We start from the raw sequence: 23,411 nt of genomic DNA on the forward strand, positions 1-23,411 counted from the left end.
CGGAGGAGTGAAGATGGAGGAATGGGGGTGGGGGACAGGGAAGAAGAAACAAATGGTAGGGCGGCTTCACATTTTGGTCCGTGGCTCACGGCCTTATTTAAAAAACCAATTAACTGTTTTAGAGTCTGGCAAGGAGGGAATCAAGGCAATCTGGATGAGTTTTCTATTGGTGCATAATGAATTACCACAAACTTAGTGGCTTAAAACAATACACATTTAGCATCTCACAGCTTCTGGGCAAGGTGAAGCTACATTCTCTGCTCAGGGTCTCACAGGGCTGAAATCAAGGTGCCGGCAAGGCTACATTTCTATCTGGAGCTTTGGGTCCCCTTCAAAGTGCACACAGTCATTGGCAGAATTTGATTTCTTACACTTGTGGGACTGAAGTCTCTGTTTTACTGCTGGCTGTCAGCAGAGGGTCCCTCTCAGCTTCTAGAGGCTGCCCTCTTACAATGTGGTAGCTCGTGTGTTCAGGGCCAGCAGGAGAATCTCTCTACAGCCACAATGACAGTCTTACGCGACATTACCTAATCACTGGAGTGACTATCCCATCACCCTGATCATAAACCTAATCAAAGGATCGATATCCCACAAATTCACAGCTCATTCCTACACTCAAGGGGAGAGGATTATACTGGGCATGTACGTTAGGCCGTGGGACTCCTGGAGTTGGTCTTAGAATCCCTGCTAATAGTTAGAATTTACCAAAAGGAATCACCATCAAGCATTTAGAACAACTTCAAAGAAATGTACACCAGCCTCCCACAGGACATGAACAGATGTCCCTCTACAAAAAGCCTCCATGGTCAAATAAGTCTGGGAAAATGTAGGTTTAAATAATATTTTACATGCTTCTTCAGTGAACAGAGTATGGGATTTTCCCAAACATATTTAATCCAGGAAAATATTTTTTTGAGTTTGTGCTAAGTAAATTCACCACTTTATTAATATTAGTGTAATTACATCAGAAGCACTTGCATTACTGCTCTTGGACTGTCATTTTATCTCCTCCATGATGCCTTTCCTGATCACCCTTGTCTGCAAGATCCCTACTTCCCCGAATTTCGGTAGTACTAATGGCTTACCTTGCTTGATTGGCTGTTTGCTTATAATTGGTAAATATAAAATACTTTTACATTTTGATGGTGACCCTCTACAAAATTTAATCTCTTTGAAGGCTGACACTCTGGCTTAAAGCAACAGTGAAGAGCACTGGAGACAGCTGTGTAGTGGTGAAGCATGCTGGCTGAGAGTTCTGGGGGGCAATTCACCAGCTTTGGGACTAGTGAGCAAACCAGTTACCCTCTCTCTGAACCTCTTCTGAGTCATCTTTAAATTGAGATTGCTGCAAGAGATGCTTTCTAAGGTCTCTTCCCATCTAATACTCTCTATGTGTTTTCCCAAGCCCTGCCCCATCTCCTAGGGGGCCTGGCCCATAATAAGCACTTGATAAATATTTATTGACTGATTAATTGCATGCTTGCATCACTGTGGATTCCAAGATGTTCTAGGAGGTTGCTAGCTTCCAGCTGGCCAGGTGCTCAGCCCCAGTCTGGGCATCTAACACACACAACCCTCAGCCCACAGGTGACTAATGTTGGTTTGGCCTTGCCTTATGCTTCCGCAGCATAAGTGGTCACCTTCATTAGCATGATGGGAGGTACCCCTTGGGAAGTCCTCCTACCCTAAAATACCTTCCCTTCCCAACGCCTGATATTCCTTTTAAAGATTCATTTTCTACCATTTTCTCTCAGAGCCCTATTATAACTCTAAGTAAATCATTATATGAGTAATTGTTTAATAACATCCTCTAGAAAGTAAGTCACCTTACTTTCATACATACACAGGAATGTAGGGTGAGCAAGAGATAAACCTGTGCTCTTATAAGTCACTAAAATTTTGGAAATGTTTGTTAACGTAGCGTAACACAGTCTGCTTTGATACAGACATGCTGGGAGAAAAGAACATGAGTTTGCTATCTGACTATGAAGGGATTTTGCGCTGGTGGGGATTTCAGGTGGGGACGCCTGTCTCGCTGCTCAAAATGTAGCAACAGACCAGTAGCATTAGCATGACCCAGAGCGTGTTAAAGCTGTAGACTCTTGGGCCCCATCCTAGATGTACTGACCCGGACGCTGCACTTTAACAAGATCTCCAGGTGATTCAGATGAAGATTAGAGTTTGAGAAGTAGTCATCTAGAGGCGGCTAGAGGCGTAACTTTGAGAGCCATCCGCACACCACAGGCTCTTAGGGTGTAGTCCCTGGCCCAGAAGCATCACCATCACATGGGAACTTTTCAGAAATGTAGATTCTTGGGCCTCAACCAGGACCTACTGAATCAGAGACTCTGTAAGTGGGGCCCAGCAATCTGTGTCTTAACAACCCTGCAGGCGACTCTCATACATGCTAAAGTTTGGGGACCACTATCGTATATCAATGAGAGTTGAAATTACAGGAGTTAGTATTCTCCTGAAAGAAGAGAGGAAGGCATGGACAATTATAACATTGTTCCTATGAGAAGATACAATCTGTTCTACGATAATCTTTATGATGTATCTTCTAGAATGCACACTGGGAATGTCTAGGCCTGGTGGACTATTTTCATCACCACTGTTGTGGTGACCTCTCAAACCTGCTTTTCTGTTGAGTGGAAGCAACTAGGACAGTGCTCTGGGTAAAGAGGGAGGGCACAGAAAGGGAGGTGGGCATCAAAAAATTGCTTTCTATTTTGCCTACTGATCTTCTGGGGCTTATTACTCTTGGAGTACTGTGATAAGTGCTGTAGGGAACATTTCCAACACACGCCTTTCCTGGAAATGAGTCCCCTGAAACATCCATTCCTCTCCCTTTCATCAAGAATGCAGTAGAGTAAGAAGGGGCAACTCCAGATATTACAGCCAAGAATCTGCATAGCCACGTGCTAAGTCACACATTATCCCTGACTACGGCTTATTTGGGGATGCCACAGTCCCAGTATATTCATTCATTTGTTCAGTCGCTCACTTTATCATCCAATATTTAATGAGTGACTTTTATGTGCACGGCCAATGGAGAGGCCTCTTGTTCTGTGCTTAGAAAAGGGATTGAGTGGAGCACCGGCCAGGAAAGTGATGGTTCTTTCCTCCATCTGAGACTCAGCGATGCAACGAAGCCACCTCTTCTCTCACTTCAATCACAGAAAAGGTAGGCTACGGCTGTATCACACTGTGATTTCCTAGTTTCACCGTCCTCTTTTGCAAAGAGAAAAAAGTCAGGGATTGAGAAAGCCAAGGAGGAGACTGCATCCACGATGGAGCACAGACTATCTCCATCCCTACAAAGCTGCCTGCCTCGACTGTGTGCTAACTCCTCATTTCCCACGAGGGACATGATACGTCCATCCAGGGTGGGGGTTGGCAGCTCTGGCTGCAAGTTATCTGGTTTTTGTGTTTTTGTTTTTTTGGCCGCACTGCACGGCATGTGGGATCTTAGTTCTCTGACCAGGGAGGAACCCGCGCCCCCTGAAATGGAAGTGCAGAGTCTTAGCCATTGGACCGCCAGGGAAGTCCCTGGCTGCAAGTTAGAATCACCTGTGGAATCCATAAACCTCCTAAGGCCAAGACCACTCCTCAGACCAATTAAACCAGAACCTCTTGGAGCGAGATCTAGGCGCTGGTATTTAGAAAAACTTTTCCAGGTGATCCCATTGCACAGGAGGGCCTGGGAACTACTGCTCCAGGGAGGGTAAGGTCCCAGGTCTTGGTTCTTTATGAAGCCGAGATTCACCCTCTGAAAGTCAAATCCTAGCTTCCTAGGATTCTCAGCCCAACTTTTTCAACTTTAGGAGTTTGTTTTAGAATTTAAAGTGAGCTATTAAATTTAAGCTATTGTGTTATATTTCAGTTATCTTTTATATTTATATGGTTGTTACCAAACTTCAGATGCAGAACATTTAGTCAAAACAACAATTCTTATTTTTTCTTATTTAACAAGGTATGCTAGTAGTAGGTCTACTTTTTAATGAATAATTTCATTCATTACACACTGAGCCTAACAATGCTATTTGTTAAATAGGAACTAATCAAATTCATACATAGAATTTACAGGTGAGGACAGATGTGAACAGTTTCTAAAAACAAAGCAGCACAAAGTATGAACTAAAAATTAGTAGCAAATACTTCCTTGATCATAAAATGGTTGTGAGACTAGTAAAAAGAGTAGGATACAGATGACATAAATACGTTGACCTTTTAAACTGGTGATGTTGATTGTTGCAGTGTGAATTTGGCCATAATAAGATTATAAAGACAGAAGAAATGTTTCATACTATGATCTGGATTAGGGACAGAACTTGCAGTGCTATACATCTCATTTTCGGGACATCTCTCACAGTAACTGGTTCTGTTGCTTCCTTGTTTTCTATCTTACACTGCCCATTCCCTAGGCAGCCCTGGCTCTCAGGATACACTCTTACCTCTTGGGGTTGTTGGTAATGAGAGGCCATCAGAAGGAAAGCTCGCTGGGCCTGGAAAGCACTATGCACCATTTCTGCCTGGGAACAAAAAGGAACAGGAAAGTTTAATTGTTTGAGCTCCTAAATGGAGCATTACCACATGATCCAGCAGTTCCATCTCTAGGTATACACACAAGAAAAATGAGAACGCATGTCCACACAAAAACGTGTAAGTAAGTGCTCATAGCAGCATTATTCACAATAGCCAGGAAGCAGAAAGAACCAGAACGTCCATCAACGGATGAATGGATAAACAACATGTGGTATATCCGTACAATGGAATATCATTCTGCATTCAAAAGAAATGAAGTGCTGATCCATGCTACAACATGGGGAACTTTGAAAACATTATGCTGAGTGGATGAAGCCAGTCACAAAAGACCACATTTGTATGATTCTGTTTACATGAAATGTCCAGAATAAGCCAATCTACAGAGACAGAAAGTAGATTAGTGACTGCCAGGGGCTGGTGGGAGGAAGGAACGGGCAGTGACTGCTAATGAGTATGGAGCTTCCTTTGGGGGTGATGAAAATGTTCCGGAATCAGACAGTGGTGATGGTTTCACAACTTGGTGAATGTACTAAAGATCTCTGAGTCATATACTTTAAAAGAGTGAATGTTAGGATATGTGAATTATATCTCAACAAAACTGTTAAAAAAAATGTTTGAGCCCCAAAGTGCAACTGTTTTCCAAAGGGTGTCTCTCCTGTCCTCTTTCATGCCCCGATCTGTTCCATACCTTCTGGTGGAAAGAAAATTGTCCCTTAAGCCATCCCCATAAAGATATGCTCATCAAGGATATATGTATAACTGATTCACTTTGCTGTACACCCGAAACTAACACAACATTGTAAATCAAATATACTCCGAAAAAAGTTAAAAAAATACAAAATTTTAAAAAGAAGGAAAAAGAAAAAGATATGCTCACCGAGAGCTAGTGATTTCTACCACTGTTCGGTAAGACTGATCTGAAGGAGATTTCAGTGCTACCTGGACTCAACCCCCCCCCCCCCCCCCCGCCAAAAAGGACTTTAGCAGATGGGAATGTCTTTAAACACATGGTACCATATTCCCTTATCCTTACCTTCTACCCATGCTTAACTAATTAATTCTTTAATCTTTCAAATTTAAAAAGTTACAGAAGAGTACCAAGAAGAAAATAATTCCAAATATTCATATCACACAATCAGTCATTTTTGGCATTTTTTTCTGGTTTTTACGAAAATTCACAGTTGTTCTCATAAGACAAAGCATAATGATTGAGAATAATTTTTTAGTGCCATAAGGTACAAAGATTAAAGTTTTTAAAAAATGCCTCACGACCTAGAAAGAATCATTATTAATGTCAGATGACATCATGGCAGCCACCATTTAAGATCTACGTGCAGAGAGACTTTGGTAAAATGGGACCACACCCTAGGTGCCATTTTTTAAAACAAAAAGTATAAATTTTAATTATAATTGAATACTAAAAATGAAAGAAAGAATTGATAAGCTTCAAATAAAAGTTTCTGCACTGTAATAATTATTATGTCCTAAATGATGATTCTAAGGTTAAAAAAATATAAAATATTAAGAAATTGGAATAATTATGTGTTTATACTTTAAACTAATACATGGTATTATTTTAGACAATACTGATTGACTCCTTATTGGGAAAGATGAGAACATAACGACTTTCCCACTTCTTTCTATCTCTGGTCCCAATTTTTCATATTTTTTTAGTTATTATTTTTACTGTAACATTAATTCCCATAGCTATTGAGAATTAGTTCTACATTTAAACCTACCTAGCGGTTCTCACCAGTTGTTTTACCATGACTTCTCCCTTTCTGAGTTATTTTGATTTTTTTAATTGGCTGGACTCCCATTATCAAGTATGTTCTTCAAAAAGGTCTCAAAGTTGCTTAAGTTCTTCAGTCTCAACCATGTCTCCCTGTCATCTATATATTTTGACAACATCTTGGCTCGATGTAACATCCCTGGGTCTCTCTCTCTTACCATGTGCAGACAGCATAGCAGTGAACGTGGCAACGCAGAAATCTAAGCCACCTTGATTTTGTTTCTCCCTTGTGGGAAACTGACTTTTCTATTTTGACACCTGAAGAATTATTTCTTTATCCTTGGATTTTAACGGCTTAACTAAGTTATGTTTGCATTTTGAGCATTCTGCGTTATATTTCTTGGAATAGATTTGGTCCTTTCTTCAGTTATGGGAAATTTTCTTATATTCCTATATCTTTCAAAATATCTTTTGTTCCATTTGTTAGATTCTCTACTCAGGGACTCCAATTATTATCCTCATACTGTATAATATTTGAATGTTTTCATATCATTTAGATTCTCTCTCCCTCTCTCCGCCTTTAATTTCCTTGTCTGTCATCTGTATTTACTGTGATTATATCAATAGTTTTCTCTATTGTTGGTAAACAGATTTTCAATAGGGTCTCATATACATGAACACTTCTCATTTATATTTCATTTCTGTATTAATGTTGTTTTTGGTTTTTATTTGTTAGACTTCAATTTCCCTTTGCATTTCATTCTTATTGTTCTATCACCTTACGCTATTTAAAAAATGTTTCTACTCTTATTAAGTTTTAAGTTACTTATTAGTCTAAGAGTCTAATAAGATTAAGCCATGGTGAGGAGTCTGAACCTGTTCCGTGTTTTCTCTCCTTTGAGGGCAAGCCCGCGTCTTTCCTTTGCATGCTCCGTTCCTCTCTGACACACTATCTCTAGCCACCATGTGGGCGATTCCTTGAGTCTTTTGCCACCATATGAGAGATTGGTTTATTTTCCATTTCAAGCAAGAGTGTTCTACCTAATCTTCTAGGGCCTGATGGAACAGGGAACAGGGAAAGGGAGTGCTCAACTTTTCTGATTACTTCTCATCCAAGGGTTTTTTTTCCTACTGACAAGAAAATGCTTGAAAGCAAACCAAGGTTTCTAGATCATTTACATTTAAAATCACAAATTCATCACCATCAACACAACAGATTAAGTCTTATGAATATTTAAATGAGGGTATAGTTTCCATTTTGGAGTACACCATCTCCTCTTTGTCCTGGTAGCCTGATTGCTGGGATTATATTGCTCAAAATCTCAAATTCTGAATATTCCTTAGGGAGATAGTGGATTTTCAAATTTTACTGTCCTGGAGGCTACAATGACCTTATGAATGTGAAGCTCTGAGCTACATGAATGTTTATCCATACATCAAAATGTGTATTTTCAGTGGATCAGAAGGACTTTTGTCAGTCTCTAATGACCACATTTCCAAAAGAAGATTATGAAATAAAACTCTCCACTGCTTGGATATAAATAAAAGAACTGCACTTCTCCCAACAACGATAATATAGAAGTATGGTCCTCGTCTACAACAAGCCTTGTGGAGTCAGCTGGATTATAGTTGCTGCGGGAACAGTAATTTGGGATTGCCTGACTTCTACAGTTAAAACTGCAGCTCAGAGGTGGCATTAACAATAATTTTGTAGTTATCCCAAGATGAACACTATCACTGGCCTTTTTTACTTTCCCTAGAAACAACATTTAGCCTGTTGCTAACAGAACAATTTTCCAGCGGGTCTGATTAGCCAAGATGGCCAATTTCATTAATTAGTCTCTTCCCCAACATGGCCTTTCACTCAACAACAGGGGTGGAGGTTGGAGCACAGAATGGTTGAATATCTAGCTATCTGCTTCAACTCTCCCTACCGCTTTGCTTACGTAGACAAATCTTTCTGAGGATTCAGCTGTGCACCTCTTTCAGCTCCCTGGAACTCTGGGCACGGATTAGCAGACTCTAAACCACATTCATTTTTAACTTCATCAGTCCACGTTTCAAAGGATTTTCATTCCACCTTTGACATACTCTGACCTACCTGCTTCTTACTTCTGGAAAGTTCCATGAGTCCCTCAACCAGACAGCATCCTATTTAGGAGCAATTTCACTGAACCTGCTGAGTTCTGATAACTTGAAAGGGAGAATTTGGCTCACTCAGGCAGTTCAAAACATTGTGAAAGAAAAAGCCAAACGTAGGGATTTTCAGTAACAACAAATAATTGAGGGTTTTTGCTGAGTTTGTTTATCACACATGTGCCAGGCTCAGAGAGAGCCTCAGTGACCTTTGTGTGTATACATGCACATCTATCTGCTTGTGAGCACGTGTGTGCAGAGAGGAAAGGGACAGTTCGGGTAAGGGGCAAGGCTGTGCATTTTGTTTGAACTCTAGCAATTATCACTTAGGCAACTGGGGTTCTTAGATAGACAGGTTGGTGGACCACCTTGTTCTGTGGTCCTAGACAGGAGGAGAATGAATTTCAGTAATCAGTTTAAAGCAAGCCTCGGGACAAGCAGACACCAGTTCATATGACTTATTTCCATCTAATCCCCTTGGGAGAGAGCTGACTCACTGGGGAAGCTCAATTGATTCTGAATATTCATCAAAGCTTTCCATTGTTTCATTGGGAAGCTACAGGCCACAAAGTACCATGTGGATGACAAAATGAACAGGTACAACTGGGAGAAAGGGTACAGGTAATACTCAGAGGAAATGCAAAAAGCATCCCGCCAGGGTGCCTATGCTGAAGGCATTTCCAGAGCTTCTGAAACTGCATCAGCCCTCTTCTTGACAGCCAGACAGCCAAGGGAAGGGGATCCTCTTCCTCTGACTGAAGGTCAGGGGAATGGGCATCTGCTCATCAGGTGCAATTTTTGGGCCCTGGGAAGGTCACTGTCAATGCCATCTTCACATTCCTCCCCAATGAGTCTGCCAAGGTCCCACATTTTACAATTAGAGATATTGTATTTTTAGATCTTATTCCTAAGGGCCCTCTAATCTACCCTAAAGAAGAAGTCCCTTGAGTTTCAGCCAATGAAGAGGTAAAAGGGGACCTGATAGATGAAAGCAAGACAGGAAAATGGGCTAAGAAAAAGAGGTGATAGGATGCCAAAGACAAGTTTCACCTACTTCACGATTTTGCTTAAAACAAGATTGAAGATGCTTAATTTTGTAGACATAAACATAAGCACTGACCCTACAAAGCTGGATTATGAAGTCATCTGTGTTGACATCTAAGGGACCATGAAGAAGACTTACACCAGCAATTCTCAACCTTGAGTTTTCATTATAGTCACCTGGAGGGTTTGTTAAATCAGATTGTCATGTCTCACCGGCAGGGTTTCAAATTCGGCAGGTTTGGGTGGGCCCAAGTATTTACATTTCTAACGAATTACCTAACAAATGCTGCTTGCCATAATCACTTAATTAGTTCCAGGAGTTTCTTCTCAATTCTTTTGAATTTTCTACATAGACAAAGATCATGTCATCTGTGATAAAAGACAGTTTTATATCTTCCTTCCCTATCTGTGTGCATTTTAATTCCTTTTCTTGCCTAACTGCATTAGCAAAGATTTCTAGGGTTGGTGAGAGGGGACATCCTTGCCTTGTACCTGATCTTAGTGGGAAAGCTTCAAGTTTCTCACCATTAAGTATGATATTAGCTGTCGATTTCTTGCAGATAGTCTTTAAAAGTTGAGAAAGTTCCTCTCTAGTCCTAGTTTACTGAGTTTTTATCAGGAATGGGTGTTGGATTTTGTCAAATACTTTTTCTGCATCTATTGATAGGATCACAGGATTTTTCTTTTTTAGTCTGCTGATGTGATAGATTACATTAATTGATTTTTGAATACTGAACTAATCTTGCATACTTGGGATAAACCCAATTTGATCATGGTGTATAATTCTTTTTATACTTTTTTGGATTTAATTAACTAATATTTTGTTGAAGATTTTCGCATCTATGTTCATGAGAGATACAGGTCTGTAGTTTTTTTTTTTTTAATGTATCTATTTTATTTTATTTATTTTTGGCTGCATTTGGTCTTCGTTGCTGTGCGCGGGCTTTCTCTAGTTGTAGCAAATGGGGGCTACTCTTCATTGCAGTGCACGGGCTTCTCATTGCAGTGGCTTCTCTTGTCGTGGAGCATGGGCTTTAGGCATGAGGGCTCCAGTAGTTGTGGCACGCAGGCTCAGTAGTCGTGGCTCATGGGCTCTAGAGTGCAGGCTCAGTAGTTGCGGCACACAGGCTTAGTTGCTCCCCAGCATGTGGGATCTTCCCAGACCAGGGCTCGAACCCGTGTCCCCTGCATTGGCAGGTGGATTCTCAACCACTGCGCCATCAGGGAAATCCCAGGTCTGTAGTTTTCTTATGTCTTTGTTTGATTTTGGTATTAGGGTAATGCTAGCCTCACAGAATGCCTTAGAAAGTATTCCCTCTGCTTCTATCCTCTGAAAGAGATTATAGAGAATTGGTATAATTTCTTCCCTAAATGTTTGATAAAAGTCACCAGTGAACAAATCTGGGCCTGGTGTTTTCTATTTTTGAAGGTTATTCATTATTAATCCAATTTTTTTAATAGATACAGGCTTATTCAGATTGTTTGTTTCTTCTTGTGTGAGTTTTGGCAGATTCGCCTTTCAAGGAATCGGTCTATTTCATCTAGATTATCAAATTTGTGGGCATAGAATTGTTCATAGTATTCTTTTATTACCCGTTTAGTTTCCATGGTATCTGTAGTGATGTCCCCTCTCTCTTTTTTTGTTATTAGCCTGGCTAGAGGCTTATCAATTTTATTGATCTTTTCAAAGAACAAGCTTTTGATTTTGTTGATTTTTCCCTACTGATTTCCTGTTTTCAATTTCACTGATTTTTGCTCTAATTCTTCTTCTTTTCTTCTTTTTCTAGTTTCCTAAGGTGAGAACTTAGATTATTGATTTTAGATCTTTCTTTGTTTCTAATATATTCATTCAATACTATAAATTTCCCTTTCAACACCACTTTCACTGCATCCCCTAAATTTTCCCTTTTATTTTGTTCAAAATATATTTTTTAATTGAGGTATAATTGACATGTAACACTGTATTAGTTTCAGATGTATGACATAATAATTCAATATTTGTATATAGTGTGAAATGATCACCACAATAAGTCTAGTTAATACCTAAGTTCAAAATATTTTTAAAATTTCTTCTTTGACCTATGAGTCCTTTAGAAGTGTGTTGCTTAATCTCCACATATTTGGGGATTTTCCAGTTACCTTTCTGTCACTGATTTTCAGTTTAACTCCACTGTGGTCTGAGGGCAGATATTATATGATTTCTATTCTTTTAAATTTGTTAAGGTGCGTTTTATGTCACAGAATGTGACTTATCTTGGTGAATGTTGCATGTGAGCTTGAGAAAAATGTGATTTACTGTAATTTGAGAATGATATGCTGAGGTGTAGTTTTTTTGGCATTTATGCTGCTTGGTGTTCTCTAAGCTTCCTGGATCTGTGGTTTGGTGTCTGACAGTAATTTGGGGAAAATTCTCAGTTATTATTGTTTCAATATCTTCTGTTCCTCTCCCTCTTTCTTTTCCTCTAGTATTCCCATTATACAGATGTTACACCTTTTGTAGTTGTCCCACAGTCCTTCGATATTCTGTTCTGTTTTCTTCTCCAGTCTTTGTTCTCTTTGTTTTTTGGTTTATGAAGATCCTATTAATATATCCTCTAATTCAGAGGTTCTTTCCTCAGCTGTGTCCAGTCTACTAATAAGCCTATCAAAGCCATTCTTCATTTCTGTTACAGTGTTGTTGTTGTTTTTTTTTCATTTTGGCCAGTGTAATTTTATTTTTATTTTTATTTTTAACATCTTCGTTGGAGTATAATTGCTTTACAATGGTGTGTTAGTTTCTGCTTTATAACAAAGTGAATCAGCTATACAGTAAAAAAGCATGCATGAACAGATGAGCAATATAAGCAGAGAGATACAAATTCTAAGAAAGTACCAGAGAAATGCTAGCGATAAAAAAACACTGTCCAAAGCTCTTGTTCTGTCTGGGTCACCTTTTAGAGAAGTCCATCTCTGTTTGTCAGAGAACTCTGATTGCCATGTGTGGCGTGGCATTCGTAATCATGCAGTCAAACATGCAATCCTGGATGGGTGTCCCTGACTGCACAGTCCAACTCAAAATACACGGATTTCCTTTGCCACAGTGGTACTCAAATGGTGCCCTGAGAAGGTCCCCTCACAGGGACTTGAGTGGGGACAGAAAAGGAGGATGGGCACAGGCCACCTGCTGTCTGCACCCAGCCCCCAGTCCTCTCTCTACCATCCCTTCAATCAGAGCTTGTTACAGTGTTTTTTATCTCTAGCATTTCTCTAGTTCTTTCTTAGAATTTGCATCTCTCTGCTTATATTGTTCATCTGTTCATGCATGCTTTTTACTTTATCCATTATTGCCCTTAGAATATAAATCATAGTTGTTTTAAATGTCCAGTCTGATAATTCTAACATCCCTGCCAGTTCTGGTTCTGATGTTTGCTTTGTGCCTCCAAATTGTGTCTTTTTCCTTTTGGTACCTTTCTTGACAGCTGGATATGATGTACTGGGTAAAAGAAACTGCTGTAAATAGGACTTTAGTAATGTGGTGGTGAGGTATGAGGGGAGGGAAAGCATACTTTAATCCTATGACTGGGTCTCAGTATTTCAGTAAGTCTATGTCTCTGGAGTGTGAACTTTACAAGTGTTACTCATTTTCTTTCTTCCCCCTTTTATGGGACAGGACGGCTAAAGTGGGCCAGACTTGGGTATTTCCCTTCCCCATGTGAAAGACTAGAGCCAGCTGGGACTGAGCATTTCCCTTTTCCAGGTCAGTTAGGCCCTGACAATAGCCTACGAGGTTTCCCCTCGGGTCAGGCCTTACTAAGAGCACAGTACTCTGGCTTATTTCAAGATGCTTCCTTTCACCTTCCCCCTGCCAGAAGCCCAAGGAGATTCTTCTCCAGTATTTACTGTGGGAACCTGGTTGAGTTTCTAGATGTAAATCTCACAGTATTGTGGCGGGGAGGAGGGGGGGTGCCCTGTGACTGGGTCTCCCTGGAGTTCTTAACTCTCAGAGTTGTCTGCACTGAGCTTCCAATAATTTGTCAACTACAGTTCAGGTTTCCCTACCCCAGCACTGGTTCCCTTGACGGTTTCACTCATGAGTCTGCTCCGTTAAGCCAAAACTCCCTGTATTCACCTGTTTCTCTGATCCTGGGGGACAGCAGTTTTCCCCGTGTCCTCCCTTATGGACCCAAGAACAGTTGCTTTTTCAGAGTTCAGCTTTTTCCTTGTTGTTAGGATGGAGTGGTGACTTCCAAGCTCCGTACATGCAGAACCAGAAACTGGAAGTCCTTTCTCCATTTTTTTTTTTTTTTAAATGAGAAAAAACTTATTCTGTTTCCATTTTCAGACATTTTGGAACTTCCATCCCAGCTTCATCCTTTTGGTAACAGAGCATTTCCCCATTACCTGCCTTTTGATATATGTATGTAGGATTGTGGATAAGGCGGGGGTGGGGTGGGGTGTTATGAACACCTATGTGAGAGGGTCTTAAGGGTTTATCTGGTGGAAAGGATGCTGGGACTGTGATGATAGGGGGTCACTAAGAGACTCTATGAGAAACATTCTATTTTTACTTGGATTGTTTCTGTTCGTTAAAAATAGCAAAGTTCTCTAAAGGTGCTTTTATCCTCAGTGCATGAGACTTCATTCTCTGTTCTTATTATTGTTATTTTTATCATATTTATCTGGAGATGCTTGGAGGGGACTAAAGCAACACCCAAACTGGCCCATCACTGCCAAGAATAAAACATACAAGTACACAATGTCTCTTCACTATGACATCTTTAGTTCCCATGGACTTTTGCCTATTTTGCGTAGGTTTGGGAAACGGCTCTCTCTTCCCTATGTGCCAATAGGAAAAGGCACAAAGAAGCAAGCCAGGATTACCATCAACAAAGAAAATTGTACATCTGCTTGCGCTAAAACTTGTTCTGAGGGCAAAATCTGTTTTGTCAGTAATGTAGTCTAAAGATAGAAGTTAAGAAATGAGAAATCAGATTGACTGCTACTTGTTGTTGACCCTGGAATTGCCACAGTGACACAGGAAAAGGGCCAAGTTTTGCTTGGACTACAACTGTCCCCTTAATTTCAGTTAGCATCTTAATATCTCCCCTGGACTACCTGTACCCTTCTGGGCATGTGTCACTTGTCCTTATACATATGACCTGCACAGATCAGTGTTGATTCTGTCTTATCAAGGAGGAAACAGGACTTTGAACAATGTCCTGATGAAATAAATATGCCATGATATCAATGGTGCTTAACTCTGAGTAGTGGGATTATGAGTGGTTTCTATTTTCTTCTTCATACATTTATTGTCAAATTTTCTACATCAAACATTTAAATTTTATTATCAGAAAAAATTATTTAAAAGATATGACTGAATACAATAGAAGATTATTATTTAATTTCATAAACGGAAAGTAATTTCTGAGTACCTACTATGTTGCTAGGTGCTACGAGGTATAAATCAGGGGAAACAAGTCACGAACCCAGAGAACGACTAGTGCCTGTGAGTAACAAGCAACAAGGCACCAGTTGTGTGGAAGAGACAACAAACATCTGATTTTGAAAGGAATGGATTGCTGATAACCATGATTGAAAAGGTAAGTTTTCCCATTTAGTTAGCTTGACAAAACACAAGAAGTACTCTCATAAAAAAAGCGAAAGTATTTTTTTTTTAAAGAAATGATTTCCTTCTCTCTAGAACCCAGGAAGCACAATGCTCGGTACCCAGACATTTCTAACCATCGTTCCTCTTAACGTGTCTCTCTGGCTCTTCAAGACAACAGCGTTCCCTAAAGCCCACAATTCAACCACAGCTTTTTTTTTTTTTTAAAGTATCCAGTGTGCACACAATAAAATGGAGTCTAAATTTACAGTCTGACCAGGAGAAGGAAGCAGTCATGTCACACTCACTTACTTATAAATACGTTGGCAGTACTCCATTAAATCATAAAGACATGTTAATTTAAAGACTCTGGCCTGCTCAGATATCGACCAAGTCCCTGTCAATTTCAGGCTCTGCCTTAGCCGAAGCATATATCAAAAGGGCAATAATTTTATATTAGGTAATTGTTATAAATTAGTATTTTTACTGCCCTTACAGTTGACTATTTTTTTTCAGTGATTCCACTTTCACTGGCAGAGAAAGGATGCATGCTTATTGAATAGAGCTAAATAGTTTTGCAGCCTAGAAAGGAAAGATGAGTAGGTAGATTGAAAATGTCAATGTGAGACTACAACGCACATTTTATAAAAAAAAAAAAAAATCATCCAGGCACTGATAATAAAAGAGGTTCATTCTTCATTAATAGGACTGTTGCCTTGACAACTTCCAGCTCACATAAGTATTTACATCAGCCATGGTGCACAGTTCTGACACTAAGGAACAGCTCCAACATGTCCTTTCTATATCCATGCCTGAAATCGTCTATTATACAGCTCAGCTGCATTATCGGTTTCCATTAAAGTAACACCCAACCAACCCCATCCAGAACATGTCACATCCAGCCCCAAAGAAGCAATCTAAACAATTTTCCTGGCATGTCAAATAGATAAAAGGTAGAACTGATAAATGGTCTTCTTTTGCAAAAAGAATGTTTTATAGAAGGACATATAGTTTTGTTTTTATCTTCTTGTTTGTGCAATGGAGGGCAAAGTATTTTTAAAAAATTGATCCCATGAATAATAATGTGCATTCAAATCACGCATTGTGTCCCTAAAATTCTTATTTTCCTAGTTTGTAATTATCACCAAACAGCCTAAAGCACTTTTAGACACTGAGGGTATGAAGCAGTACAATGTGTGTCGTGGGGAGGAAGGGCAGGGGGGACGATAAATATTAGGGAGCATTTACCATTGACCTATCACTTCCAATGCTTGGAATTTTCCTTGAGAAATAACTGTACAATTATAAAATAGTATTTGTACAAGGACATGCACTGTAATTTCATTTCTAATAGGGGAAAAACTGAAAACAAGTCAAACATCACTAATTTTTTAAATGATTATAAATACCACTAGATGACCATCCTTGCAGGGAAGGGACCAGGTGAGGCTGGTGGGGAGCCCAGGTGTGCGCCCTCTCAGAGTCACACCCTAGGACCTCACTCATCTCACCCACGTTTGGGCTCTGCATTCTTGTATGTATTATTTCCCCTACATACAATTTTGATTGTTTACATCAATTATGGTGTAACCATACAATGAAATACTATGTAGTCATTAAAAAGTGATAGTATAGACCTCAACTTACTGACATGGAAAGAGGCCCAGAGCACATGGTCTAAGTTAAACAAGCAGGCCACAAAAATAGAATGTGTAGAAAGTTTGCAAAATCTATAATATAAAACCAATCACTGTAATTTAAAAAACCCAACGTAGAACTTTCCTAAATAATTAATTGTAAATTATATTTTAAAAAATGAAATATTTGAAATAATTAAAACCAGTGAGTATTTCTTGGGACTTCCCTGGTGGTCCAGTGGTAAAGAATCCCCCTTCCAATGCAGGGGATGCAGGTTCGATCCCTGGTCGGGGAACTAAGATCCCACCTGCTGCGGGGCAACTAAGCCCGTGCGCCACAACTACTGAGCCTGGGTGCCTCAACTAGAGAGGCTGCGTGCCGCAAACTACAGAGCCCACACGCCACACCTAGAGAGAGAAAACGCACATGCCATAACTAGAGAGAAGCCCGCATGCCGCAACGAAGACCCGATGCGGCCAAATAAATAAATAAAACAGTGAGTATTTCTTAAGGCATCGGACTAGAAAAAAAAAAAAGAAAACACTATTGTACATTTAAATCTGTTTGCTTTTCTGACAGGTAGAATATTGTTACAAGTTTGTAATCTGAACAAAACTATTCTCTGAAATAAACTTCATCTTCAAATTCAATCATTGTGTAGCTACAAAACACTTGGCAGATTGGCCCTTCTTCTAATTCTCTAACTTGCTTTTCTAACACTTAAGGAATCTAAAGCATTTTATCAACATGTTTAAACTAAATCTTTTGACTCAGGAAGCCAGAACTGCTTCATGGTTGATGAATTTTGGGTCTATACAAGTAAAGGATACTTGGCTGCTCTAATGAATCAGAAAAATTAGAGGCAACAAGTACTCCTTATTCTAGAATGCACTGTAACGCTAAGCATTGTCCTTTCATTCTGTATTATTTAAGCCATACTCTTATTTAACTTTCATGCATACGTATATGCCTTGGGTCTCCAAGTAGGTAATAGGCTCTTGAAGACTAGGCCACTGGGTGCCAATGTAGAAGGGCCTTTATTACACCAGAAGCTCGGTAACTACCGCTAAATAATGAATGACTGAAATTATTGGAAAGCAGTGTGGTATAGCAGAGAAACTGTGAGCTTAAATCTTCAGATAGGCCTGAGACAGAATCCAATGCTGCTCATTTCTAAATGCATGGCTATAAGCAAGTTACCCAACCTTACTGAGACTGGGAATCTTTGTCTGGAATTTACGTACCTTAACGGGTTCTCCTAGTGATCAAGTAAAGCAATGTTTGTTGGCAGCTGCACGAAGTGCCTAACATAGCAGGTCCTCAATAAATGCTAGTTCTCTTTCCCTTTCTTTACAATTGCCTCTGTCACTAATATAGAAAATTTAAATAAGGCAGGGAAATGAAGTCGATCTCTAGTGACTATAAAATTTAGCTACAAACCAGATTTTGTTCATTTGTCAACCATTTAGACCCGACATCAATCCATCTACACTAAGATCTCACTATGAACACTCAACCTAGGAAAGTCCCTGCTGAACGATGGTTCCCAGAATCCCCATGGATTCCCAGGCATCTTGGACTCCTGACCACGAGGTCACCCTTCAGCCAAGCTGTGTGAGATCAACACCACTTGGTGCCCACATTTTCTCACTCATCTTTTGCTGCTCAGTGAAATCCCTTCCAGGCAATACCTCGAATTCCAAGATTTTTTCTTAAAATACCAAATATTCCTTTCCCCTTCTTCTGATGATAACAGTTTATACATGCTTGTTATTAAAAGTTCGAAAGACACGGATGTTTAGGAAGTAAAAGGTTTTGGTAAGTTTACCCCCTAAAAATTCAATAAGTATCCTTCCAGACTTTATTTTCAATAAGGCAAATCTTTCTTAAGTGTATATCACCTCTTTACCCTTTCCTTTCAATTCCTGCTCCATTATCCTTAGAAAATCTCTTTTCCTGCCTTTTTTGGGTCCCATTTGTCAATTCCAAAGTTATTCTTATAATCAAAGGAGAGTAACTATACACTCATATAAAGAAAAAGAAAAATCCTGTGCTTGGTAGAGAAAGAAGAAAGGAATCAGGCCCAACATCAGCTGAAAGTATGCATAATCTGCATAGAAATCCCTATCTAGTTCTAAGTCCTTCTCTAATTAAATTCACACTTGCCTAGGTATCAGCATTTGTAATAAATGACTGTTTTTCATTTAATGTTATTGTTTTCCTGCTTCATTTAACTAAAAGCATAGTGGAAGAGTTTTTCCTAACATTTTGCATTACATAGTGCTACTCTTAAGACCTTCGGTGAAGATTTTGTTTTTAATTTCTCATCTATCACAGACTGTTTTGTAAAATAAATACAAGAGCCTTACCAGAAAAATGAATAAAAACCAGACACACAAAGCACAAGTCCAAGTTTTTTAAACTACCAGACTTAGCAGCCTTAAAATTACTCTGTTGGATTGTTATAAAAGTTTTCAATGTCTTACTCACAATTTTTGTACTCATCTCATAGCAGACCATTAGCAGAGTTTGTGGATGGTGGTGGTCTGTGTACTACACATGGAGTCATACTCTTCTGCATCTGGGCATAGGAAACGAACCACCCATCCTTTACATTAGGTCTGTGGGCAAGTGTCTTCCAAGTTTCTAAGAACTAACCTGCAGATGAACTTTGGGGTGGGAGTCCGCATTTAAAATTTGGGACTGTCTGCACTGGACATATTGAGACAATCTACTGAATTTTTCACTTTTCACCCAGATATTTAAAGTTATATAAATGAAACTAAAGACTCTTGAAACCAGGGAGAGCTGGTTATTGGAAATATGCCATGAAGTCCTGGACAAAAATTCAATTTCCCAACAGGTCCTTTTAGACTCCAAAGTTATTTCGTGCCTGATGGCTATCATTTTAATGTTAATGATCGAAGGGGAAAGCAACATGCCAAAACCCAATGCAAACAGAAAAACCAAACAAAATCCTATTTCTTTTCCAAATCTGACCTGCAGTTTAAAACACTTACAGTAAGGTTCACAAAAATATCCTGTCACACATAGCACGCATGAGATTTCTATTGGGCTACAAGTCAATATACTGATGGATTTTCCTATTACTTACGAATTCTCATCTAGCTTTCTTCAGGTGCCTTAGAGCTCTAGTCTTTCAATGGCTCACTTTCCTCAACTATAAAAGAGGAATGAGAATAAAGGGAATGAGGGGGGTACTACATACATTGTCAGGGCTACGACAAAACCGGGACGTGTGTGTGTGTGTGTGTGTGTGTGTGTGTGTGTGTGCACACATGATGAACAAAAATCTATAGAATCTATGTTTCTCCAATATTTCACTTGCTAATTCAGGACATAAAACCTGGCCTTGATTTTCTTTCAACTCCTCATCTAGGATATTGCTTGATCCAAATTGTCAGCCACAGTACATTCATCTATTCATTGATTCAATAATTTGTTAAGGATTTGATTCATTTTCAATCATTCATTTAGCAAAAATTTATTAACCATCTACTATGCTAGACACTGAGAGGGCAAGAGGAAAACAGCATATTTCTGGAACCTTGAAATAGATCCCAACACTCAACAGGTGGGCCCAAAGGGATAAATCAGACCACGTATTCTGTATATTAAGCTGTTTAACCAAAGCAATTGCAAGTCAACTATCAGCATTCCAAGTACCTTGCCATTTAAAATATTTATTTTGCAAAGCGTTTTCTGAAAGGGAAAGGATTTCTATTGCAAACACATATAAGTGATAAGTGATAAATTATTAATTCATTGAATACCCTGGTTTTTTTTTTTTTTTTACGTCACCAAAACATCTTATACTTGATATATTAAAAAGAATTGGCTGGTAATGAGTTATAAAATGTAAAAACTGTTATATTTTAAAACTTACCATATTAAACCATAATCTAAATACAACTGGAAAGGGAAAAACATACTAATGGTAAAAAAGCATATTTTGTACTTGCCTCATGCACACTAAGAAATCTGAAAACACATATCCTACAGTTAGAGTGACTCTTGGGTCAGAACACCCATATATTTGACCAAGACTGTTTTTTTCTTATGTGTAGTTAATACAGCATTATAACGAATTCTCAGGTGAATAGTGGATATACATGTGTGTGTGGGCATGTCTGTGTGTGTGTGGTGTGTTCTGTGGGGATGGTTGCTTGAATAGAAATAACAAGATAATCTAAATGAAATCAGGTCATTACTTTTAGACAAAGTATTAATTTTTAGATGTTGAAGCAGCCTCCAGGCAAACAATTCAATTATCCTGAAGTCTAGAAAGAAAACAACAGCAAATGTTCCCATTATTGGCATAGTTTTAGAAAGAAGGAAATATAGGGGAAAAAAAAGAAAAAGGCAACAAAAAGGAAAAGGGTCTCTATTTTGCAGTACTAGGTAACATGATTAAATTCTGATGTGGGAAACAATCTTCTGAAAGGGTATTTCTGAGGGGAAAAAATGTTTGGAGAACAGTTGCTGGTCACCCTCAGGAACTCCTGACACAGACTAAGTTGCAGATTCTTGCTATGCTTTTACGTAGAGCAACACCATTCTCTTGAGACTCAATCATCTACTTTTCCCCAGGTGCAGGCTCAGAGGGGCCAGCTGGTGGGTGACATAGCTCACCCCCAACCACAGCAGCCTGAGCACACTCAGAACACATCCCTGCATATTTCGGCTCTTCCCAAGTTTTGCTAATGCCAGTGAACATAGAACAGAAGAGGATAATCAGGACAGGCATTCCATAGGCTTTCTTAGAAGGTTTCCTTTAAGAAGCAGAGGGAAAAGCACAGATCTCATCTTAACCTGAGAGATTCATGGAACCTACCCTCATTGTTTCAGCAAAATACTCTGGTAACATATTTTATTTTTGGTGGAGTAAACAGGGAGATCCTGGAGGTTAGTGATGCCTGTGGCCCTTCAAGAGATGCTTAGATTCCAAGTCCAGTTCCTTATTCACAGCCTCTCCAAGGCTCTAAATGTGCTACGAAACTAGAATTTTCAAGGAAAGAGACAGGGATCAGATGTTCTAAAAGCAAACATCCTTAAGTTAAAAAGTAGTCACAGGGATGTCCGACTAAGGCTGGTGACTTAACAGGAATAGGCTGTGAGTCAACGCATATGTAGGATAGCAAAATATGTGTTCAATGCTGAGAATAAAGATTCTCCACCTTCTTGGGAAGAAATGATAACAGAGCTGGATCTATCTGTGACCTTTCTGAATTCTGCAAATTTGATGTCAACGGCACAGCGAGTGATGACCAGGCTGAGACAAGGTTAGTGTGATGGGGGAGAAGCGAAGACCCACAAGGGACACAGTTCATCCGTCCTGGAGGTCACTGTTCTCCCTGTCACCTCACTCAGTGCTACTCTGAGGAGACACATGAAAGACACGAGTCACACTGATGTTCCACCCTCTCCTCACCCGTTGTGCCTGAGCCCACCTTCGTCATGACCTTTCCATATACTGCGGAAATTTGGTAGGGCAAACTGTAATAGCTGTAGAGTGCAGAGGGCAGGAAGAGGTGGCAGATAAGTGCCACTGCTTCTCACTAGCGATCCAGTTGCCTACAAAGGCAGTGGAAGACAGCAGCCCAGGGGGTCTAAGCCGGGCATCTCCCAAACCATGGATGGAGACTCTGGAGACCAGATTTCTGGCTCTGCCATAGGGTCATGGTGCTGCATTCGACACACCATCTACATCTCCTACCTCGCTAAGTTGTAGTTTCCTTCTCTGAAGAAAGAAAGAGAAAAAGAAGAAAGAAAGAGAAAAAGAGAAACGAAGAAAAGAAGGTAGGGAAGGAAGGAAGGAGGATGAGAGGGAGGGAGGGAGAGAGTAAGGAAGGCAGAACGACAAAGAAAGAAGAAGAGGGGCTTCCCTGGTGGCGCAGCGGTTAAGAATCTGCCTGCCAATGCAGGGGACACGGGTTCGACCCCTGGTCCAGGAAGATCCCACATGCTGCGGAGCAACTAAGCCCACGTGCTACTGAGCCCGCGTGCCTAGAGCCCCTGCTCCGCAACCAGAGAAGCCACCGCAATGAGAAGCCCACGCACCGCAACGAAGAGTAGCCCCCGCTCGCCGCAACTAGAGAAAGCCCGCACGCAGGAACGAAGAAGACCCAATGCAGCCAAAAATAATAATAAATTTTAAAAAAAGAAAAAAATGAGGATGTATATTGGAATGGATGATTTATAAGGTATTTCCTTCTCTAATAATTCTGACTAACTCATAACTGGCCAAGACTGTAAGACGGAAGATCCCTGACATAAAGCCTGTATGAAATCTAGATGCAGAATTCTTTGTACAAGTCATTTTTTTGTCTCTGCCATTTGGAGAATGTGAAAGATGTACAGATCCTTTGGGCTTGAGATTGCCAAAGTATTCATGTCTAATTATAGTAAAAATAAATGTTCAGATTCAAGCTATTAGCAAGAAACTCGTCAATGGGAGGACCAACTTGGCCAAAGGCAAGCAGGACAGTGAGGAGGATCTGTATGGAACGGGCTCTTTCATTGAGTCAACTCCGAACTTGTGCTTCTGATCATTTTTTTGTTTTTTTGGTGGGGACAGGAGGGTTTCTATATAGACCCAGATTGTAAAGCACCAAAAATGCAAATGGTCATTTTTTTTAAGTGAGTACAAATTACCCATAAGAGTTTTCTAAACTCAAGGAAGAATATGGATACAAATAGTAAACTAAATAT

At 39.8% G+C, this 23,411-nt stretch overlaps 1 protein-coding gene across 1 annotated transcript in view; it reads right to left on the reverse strand.

Moving 5' to 3' along the window:
- The window catches only part of CAP2 (cyclase associated actin cytoskeleton regulatory protein 2), a 137,200-nt gene that overhangs the window by 84,359 nt on the left and 29,430 nt on the right, over positions 1 to 23,411 (reverse strand). The window contains exon 4 of the mRNA XM_068557541.1: positions 4,455 to 4,532. Coding sequence (XP_068413642.1) covers positions 4,455 to 4,532 — 78 coding nt within the window. The remainder of the gene's footprint in view (positions 1 to 4,454; positions 4,533 to 23,411) is intronic.

The sequence above is a fragment of the Eschrichtius robustus genome, chromosome 12 (genome assembly GCF_028021215.1).
Source record: "Eschrichtius robustus isolate mEscRob2 chromosome 12, mEscRob2.pri, whole genome shotgun sequence".
Classification (NCBI taxonomy): domain Eukaryota; kingdom Metazoa; phylum Chordata; class Mammalia; order Artiodactyla; family Eschrichtiidae; genus Eschrichtius; species Eschrichtius robustus.